The sequence below is a fragment of the Dendroctonus ponderosae genome, unplaced genomic scaffold (genome assembly GCF_020466585.1).
Source record: "Dendroctonus ponderosae isolate FM_Combo_2020 unplaced genomic scaffold, Dpon_F_20191213v2 Dpon_F_20191213_4, whole genome shotgun sequence".
NCBI classification, from domain to species: Eukaryota; Metazoa; Arthropoda; class Insecta; order Coleoptera; family Curculionidae; genus Dendroctonus; species Dendroctonus ponderosae.
The window spans coordinates 763,760-770,504 of record NW_026018611.1 but is presented as its reverse complement, the minus strand read 5'-3'; the positions used below and the strand labels follow the sequence as shown (position 1 = coordinate 770,504).

At 45.4% G+C, this 6,745-nt stretch overlaps 3 protein-coding genes across 10 annotated transcripts in view; 2 read left to right on the top strand and 1 right to left on the bottom strand.

The window, feature by feature from the left end:
* The window catches only part of LOC109540038 (carboxypeptidase D), a gene marked incomplete at both ends in the record, with an annotated part of 86,885 nt that overhangs the window by 5,452 nt on the left and 74,688 nt on the right, over window positions 1-6,745 (top strand).
* On the bottom strand, window positions 1,210-3,755 carry LOC109540040 (lysophospholipid acyltransferase 5). 3 transcript variants are annotated; one of them, XR_002172155.2, is made up of 10 exons: window positions 3,418-3,755; window positions 3,138-3,365; window positions 3,015-3,084; window positions 2,754-2,958; window positions 2,451-2,700; window positions 2,265-2,398; window positions 2,051-2,206; window positions 1,844-1,992; window positions 1,608-1,779; window positions 1,210-1,549 (listed from the first exon to the last, which is right to left on the bottom strand). XR_002172155.2 is itself a non-coding variant. In XM_019908182.2 (10 exons), the coding sequence occupies exons 1-9, from the start codon at window positions 3,515-3,517 to the stop codon at window positions 1,659-1,661; spliced, it is 1,413 nt and encodes a 470-aa protein (XP_019763741.2). In that variant the 5' UTR covers window positions 3,518-3,755; the 3' UTR covers window positions 1,210-1,577; window positions 1,637-1,658. The 3 variants fall into 3 exon arrangements, 2 of the variants coding, with proteins under 2 accessions (XP_019763741.2, XP_048521780.1); XM_019908182.2 differs by having other exon boundaries at window positions 1,210-1,577; window positions 1,637-1,779; XM_048665823.1 differs by having other exon boundaries at window positions 1,210-1,574; window positions 1,637-1,779.
* The window catches only part of LOC109540042 (phospholipase A(2)), a 5,364-nt gene continuing 2,440 nt past the window's right edge, over window positions 3,822-6,745 (top strand). For 2 of the 6 annotated variants that reach the window (XM_048665829.1, XM_048665828.1), the window contains exons 1-5: window positions 4,164-4,765; window positions 4,822-4,935; window positions 4,988-5,122; window positions 5,616-5,771; window positions 6,124-6,156. In XM_048665829.1, the coding sequence (XP_048521786.1) occupies window positions 6,151-6,156 (6 nt within the window). In that variant the 5' untranslated portion in view covers window positions 4,164-4,765; window positions 4,822-4,935; window positions 4,988-5,122; window positions 5,616-5,771; window positions 6,124-6,150. Of the gene's footprint in view, window positions 3,936-4,161; window positions 4,766-4,821; window positions 4,936-4,987; window positions 5,123-5,229; window positions 5,261-5,615; window positions 5,772-5,792; window positions 5,927-6,123; window positions 6,157-6,745 lie in introns of those variants that run through there. The other 4 variants (XM_019908188.2, XM_048665827.1, XM_048665825.1 and 1 more) reach the window with 3 other exon arrangements.

Genomic DNA, 6,745 nt, shown 5'->3' with positions numbered 1-6,745 from the left:
TTTTCTCTTACAGCTTGAGCCTAAGTGTGTCGCAGGATACCCTCTAGGTGATAGTTCTTGATAAATAATTCGTTCTTATTGCGAAATAGGAGCACGATCTATCAATCTGTAATAAAAGACGTGAGGAAATTCTGTCTGAAAACAAAAATTTTTGAGGCGAAATACCCAAAAAAAAGGGAAATGCTAATATTTTGCGACATCCAGGATACATCCACGATGACCAGAACCATCCAGTGCCCAACGCCAAACTTTACGTGCGTGAAGCCAACCTCACAGCCCACGCGGACTCCAATGGAAAGTACGGAATCCCACTCCCCCTGGGAAGCTACACTGTCATAGTGGAAGCCTCCAGGTACGTGATGGACGTGAAGCTCGTGCTAGTTAACGAGGTGGATGTTCCGAAAGTAGTGATTTTCATGCTCAGAAGGAACACGACCTTCTGGGGCGTTCCGCGGCTGGCGTTTGTGACCCTCACGGGTAAGTTTCACCAGAGAAGCGTTCCGGGTGTTTAAAAAACTCTCGTTCCCCCACAGGCTTTATTTTGGCCGGTCTGTTGGGTTTGGGAATCTTCTGCTTCGTGGTCTGTCGCAAGAAGACGCATGATTACGGGCTGCTGTCTCAGGAGGGATACCTCGAGGACCTTAAGGATCAGGAGGAGAACGACGAAAGTAAAGAGACTGAGGTGTTCTCGCGGCCGATAAAGCGTAAATTTAGCGGCTTGATTTGTGGCCTTTTCTGGATTCTGGCGATTTTTTCCAGAGAAACTGATCACGCGGCCCTACTTCGATGAGGACGAGGACGACGAGGAAAACGACTTTGCGGACATTGAAAACACGTACCTCAGCAGCTCGGAAGAGGACGACGAAATCAAGGCGCTTACCACTAGGATATGACTGAAATATTCAGGGTTAGTAGGATAAGGTAAGCGACTCTAATATAAACCTAATGTAAGTGATAAATACCTGATGTAAGCGAGATTATTTACCTGTTAGTCAGTTACACGGGCTTAATCTTAGAAAGGGGCACCACCACAGAACTGCATACCTGAAGTGCCTTACTGTGTGTGCCTTCCACTTGCCACGAAAGCAATAATTATTCTATAGTGGCCGTCCTAATTTTCGAATTGTGATAGCTTTGACAGCTTCAGAGTATGATACTTTTTAAGGATAAATGTATATGTAGTGTTGATCAGTTCAAATATGGACTCACTTCACAACTCTAACAATAAAAACCTTTATTTGTGCGACTGTTACACTCAACTCACCACTCTCTCTAACCTACTAATACACCACTAGCAATTGGGCAAACATCTAAAACAACCACTACCAAAAAGACAATGTAAAATCCCTGTTGAAGTACGATGTGTGGAAAACATGCGATTTTTTCCAATAATAAGCTGGCCGAACAGCAAAAGAACTCCAGTCCAATTGTATTGGGCACACCCCGTAGTAAATTCAACGCTTTGAACCGTTAGGTGACTGTGCGTGCAAGTGAGAGAGACATAGTGGTTGTCAGGGCAACCAGTATGTCCTGCTTGCACCAGTCCAGTCTACGAGGGTTGGTTGATGGCAAAACTACTGTTTAAATGTTAGTTAAATTATACGCACTGCCGCTTGAAAATCAGACTTTTCTCCACCTCAGTACTTAGCTTATTGTGCCTATTCTTGGGTTTTGCGCCGTTTTTTCGCCATCATCCGCAACAAGGGCCCGTACAAGATGGGCCACAGGTAGAAGACGAACACGCCGGCAAAGCTGCAGTTGGAAAACGCCTTCCAGTAGCTGAAAACCAGGGATTTCAAGCAAATTCAATCGCCTTGGCTGCTTGCTAGACTAGGGAGAGTACCGGGGAAATTTCAGGTAGACGAACGGCAGCAAGGACCATCCCATGAAGATGAAGGTGTAGAGACGAAGAACCACTTGAAGCAGGGCTTTGACTATGGGGTTCTTCAAGAAGGCGTCCGCAGCGGGGCTCGATTTGATCAACGATTGGAGCTGAAATGACGACAGTCGATTAGGCAAAGGATTGTAGGGCGCTTCAAACAGGGCGTACGTCGCGTTCCATCAGCATCACCATGAATTCGTGCCAGAACGTCACGTAGTAGCCGCTATGAAGACCGTGCCACACCGCCAGGAAGAGCAGCACGCCCCCTTGAGAGTAATGTTTGTTGCCCAGGAACTTCAGCCTTTTGTACACGTGCTGGGCCACCTGAAAGTGAAGCCTTTTTTTCCCACTATCCAGCCACAGCAGACGGAGTTAGACGCACCCATTGGTTGGTGTTGACGTTGAAGGACATGATGTAGTGGTTGAATTCCGTGGAGTTTTCAAACACCGACAGCTTGATGTTCTGAACGCCGTTCCACTGGGTCACCCCGTTTTCCTCGCCATTATGCGAAATCCCTACGAGCAGCCATTAAATCGTCTGAATTTTCCAGCTGAATGCGGCGCTTACCAAACAGAATGCAGGCGCCTTCGGCGAAGAGCCAACAGGAGATGTACTTGTAGAGAATAAAGCGGCCCCAGACGCCCAGCCAAATCATCCGCTTGATGAGCCCCATGCTGGCAAAATCGTCGGATATGATGTAGTCATCATACACAAACAGGGACAAAAGCTGGAAAAACGCCAGGTAGAAAACGCCCATGGAAAACCGCACTAGCGCCCAGTTGACCGACTCGGGGGGCAGCAGTTCGCCCTCGGGGCTCTGCAATTCAAAAACGTCGTTAATATGGCTCTCAGGTGAAACGAGGCGCAGACCTTTGAGTGGAACTGGGCGCCGATGAAGTCCAGAAAGCGCCGCATGCTGAACTGGGGCCCCACTAAGCAGGCGCTGGGGAAGAGGCTGTGGCCGAACATTTGCAGCAGAGTGGGCGGCTGTGGAAGCGCCGTCTTCAGGGCGTCTGACGACAGTTCCTCTTTGGGCCTCGTCCCGTCGTACACATCGAAAGTCACTCCCATTAGCCTGCAAGCTTGCCAGTTACTTGACGCTCTAGACTTGCCATGAATGCGCCCAATTACCTCAAGACTAAAATACAGTAGGGCATCGTCCAGGTGATGTCGTAGGAGTCCGTGCTGTAGTAGCAGTATCCTGTGGGGAAACCGCCGGTTAATGTTCCCTAATGAGTGAGAGTTGGGTCTTACCTGCAAGCAGGTAGGTGAAGTTGAAGGCTGAAACCACTGCAACCATGGCGAGGCCCTTCAGAAAGTGAACCGCCAAGTAGGTTAGAAGAATGGCCAGAAGACAGTGAAACATGCCGAATCCATAGTTCCAAAGCCCAATAACTAGGCCGCAGGAGATGAAGTACAGGCACTGCCGGTTCTCCGACTGATTGAACAGGTACTTTCGGTAGATCAGCGCAAAGGGGTAGCCTGTAATTTACCGGCTTGAAAAGCTGGCGCTGAAAAGGCTTGCAGTGCTCACCTGCCAGGACACCCAGCAGCAATTTCAGGGCAGGCTCGGACACCCCGACAGCGTTGGCCACGAGCCCGAACAGCCCCAATTCCACATTGTGTTCACTCATTTTGCAGCTTTGAACCGGACACTAATCTCAGCTCATAGTGCGTGATAAGTGCCACTTAAGGAGTTTCTAATAATTATTAAGGTGCGCTTTCTAATTAGCGATAAAAATTACAATTGAGGACTAAAATGAAAGTACACAGGTCGATTTGAGAGTTCGTTGTTGTCAAAATCAGCTGCTTGGMCAACATCYCCGAGACGACACTAGCGCATATATCGTAGCTGACTCCTTGCTTAAATGACATRCGCAAGTCAGTTTGAGGTTACATTAATCAAAACCTTTSAAWATMAAAMYAACTAGTTTTATATTCAAAGATCAAAACAAACTTCTATTTACCRAAACGGGTATGTATTAGGTCTGTACCACAGAACATACCCATATAGAAGAGGGGATATTTTGTGGTCTGTATCAGGGTATTAGGGTATGTATTACTTGTCTTTATCTATGGTATTAAGTATTAGGGCTCGGAATCAAACTCGAACAATTCGAGTATTCGAATATTCAAAAAGCGAGTAATTATGTCTAGTCATAACTCGAAAATTCGAATAATGGAATACACCAACATTATCAAACTCACAAGGTGCAAATATCTTTATATGCACTTTGTACACTTTTATAAAATAAGTTATTCATATTCTACAAGCATTTAAACAAATAGTTATGTATTTACAAGCAAATGAAAATAATTATTTACCCTCCAGCAAATGAATATGAAATTATGTGTTTGTGTTCTGGTGACTCGCGACATCAACTTTAGCGCGGTGTTACAATTAGTGTGCCGACAAAGGCACTTTTTATCCGTTGCGGCTTATTTATTATTTAGAGTTTGATTCCGAGACGTAATGTATACCCGTTTTGGTAAATAGAAGTTTGTTTTGATTAACGTAACCTCAAACTAACTTGCGCATGTCATTTAAGCAAGGAGTCAGTTACGATATATGCGCCAGTCGAGACGACCTAACCTAAGATCCACCACATCCGGTCGGCAGCCGTTGAGTAAAACGTCAACATTGAAGATTGGATGTAAACAAAGCTTTACGCCCCGAAGACGACGATGGATAAGGCGTAGGGCTTGATGGGGTACCGGACATCACCCCCGGCCCTTCGCTCGCGCCTTCTGACCCGTTCTGCACGCAGGAAATTCGTTGCATGGCAATTGGTCCGAAACGTCCGGTTTTAGGGGCTGAAAAACGCCATATTGGGCTTCGCCGAAGACCTGCTAGCCCTGAGGAGGATTTTCGGAGTTGACAAGTAAGGAAAATCAGTTATGTGATTTCACTTCAACCATTCAGTCAATCAATCTGTAGACTATGGGGCTCTGGTGCTTGGTGACCGAATCCCGAAGCTCTAGACTATGTGGACCCCAAATACTATCCAGGACTCGAACGATGGAAACCTGGGCAACGCCCAGCCGCCGTTAGGTAAGTCCGGGCTAATGTGGAGAGGAGTTTTGTGGAAAAATCAACATTTCAGGCTGGTTCCCAACATGGAAACCCTGCACGCCGTGATGCAAGTCAATATATTCAGCTGCAGCAAGTCGGGGAACAGCATCAGGAGCAGGACTGCCAGGTGCCGGTGCACATCTTCATGCTCTTCATCTACATCGAAGTGAGTAAGCGCCCGTAGATTGGCAAGCCTCTCGGTCAATCGGACCCAGAGACTAACTAAATTGTTTTTTCTTTACACCCTGTATTGCCCGACATCTTCTGAGGCAGTTCCCTATGCAACCACGGGTTTCGATCGATCGTAAGTGACAACATTTTCAAGTAAATGGGTTTTTCTAGGGTCGTTTTCCAAGAATTCCGCAAACATCTGAATTCGATACAAGTTTAATAAGTTTTTCGTCAATTATAGATTCAAGCCTCTTCTACAGACTATGAAAGTTTCACGTTGCCATCTGTTCCAGATTAGACAGCTATTTTCGAGAAAACTATCTAAATTGCCCATTCCCTTTAAAGGCGCATTCACCATAATCAAGAACATATCAGTGTGGTAGAACCCGCCCTAACAAAAACTCACTTCTTCGGCAAACCAGTCATCAACGAGCGAACTCTACCAACAGTGAAATTTCTGTCCACCTTAAGATTTTCGGTTTTTTCAGGCCGTCCTGAGATGAAAACCTTCGGTTTTAGCTGACGCAGGCTGAGCGCACAGATGCCCGGGAAAATGAAAGAAATCGATCGAAGTGTGCATCGAATGAGCGAAAAAACTGGTGGGGCGCACCAGTGTTAGCCCCCAATTCAAAACACCTGCGAAGGTGAGTTGCTTTTTGGGTATTTCTTGGCAGATTTTCAAATAGTGCAAACCTTAACGTTAACGTACGCATTATCGCATTGTTTTTGGCTGTTATCTTAAGTCTTTATCACGTTCACATTATCTAGACGGCAAATTAACATTAACTCTAATGTATGGGTAAGTTTGAACCGCTGACGGTTGCCTAATCCCTTTAATGACAATCTACTGCCGACTAATTGCTTTATGATTAATATAAATACACCAGTCCGCACCTGACTGATTATTAACTAATATAATTAGTTTTGTGTGACCACACAACAAACCAACTGCAAAATGGGGTGGTTTTCTTCACTGACAACGCGTGTTTTTTTCAGGGCCGACTAGCGAAGACCCACAACATAATGCGGGTGAGTCCATTTCTTTTTAAATTTACGAAATCGACCAAATCTGATCATCACCTAAGGTAAAAGTGGGCCAAGATCGGTCCATGATCTTAAATCTCCACTCATTCACATCGAGCGTATTGGGAAATCTTCAATTAGCGGCCGATCCTTATTTTTTCCTTCGGCAAATTACATAAGTCAAGCAGCCGAAAACTGCGTTCCTTTTTAATTGTTTCGCGTGCCTTTGTTTAGATAAATGAATTGTGCTTTTGCTAATGGAGTGCCAGCAAGCGCGATCAACTTGGATTATTTAAAACCTGTTTGAAGCTCACCTGCCTTGGTCAATATCATCAACGCATGTTACCATTTGCATAAGGCTAAAGGTTACTTCAATCTATGGACAGTTAATTAATGCTAATCGCCAATATAAAAATAAACTTTGGCGTCCCCGACGAGAAACTTGCAGAATTTGGAGATTGAATTGCCTTCGAGACGCTGTAAAAGTTTTAAGTTTCCACTTGTTCTAGATTCACAGTTACGATTTTTATAGCGAGTGCTTTTGGGTCGAAACGCTCATTTTTCGGGCAGCATTTGAAAAATCGCGATTTGAATG

Excerpts from the sequence above, each read along its gene's own strand:
- LOC109540040 (XM_019908182.2), bottom strand. The coding sequence starts at position 3,517 with ATGAGTGAACACAATGTGGAATTGGGGCTGTTCGGGCTCGTGGCCAAC. Across the intron at positions 2,207-2,264 it reads ACGTCAACACCAACCAATGG|GTGGCCCAGCACGTGTACAA; the intron begins GTGCGTCTAACT and ends CTTCACTTTCAG. Across the intron at positions 1,780-1,843 it reads GTCTACCTGAAATTTCCCCG|CTACTGGAAGGCGTTTTCCA; the intron begins GTACTCTCCCTA and ends CCTGGTTTTCAG.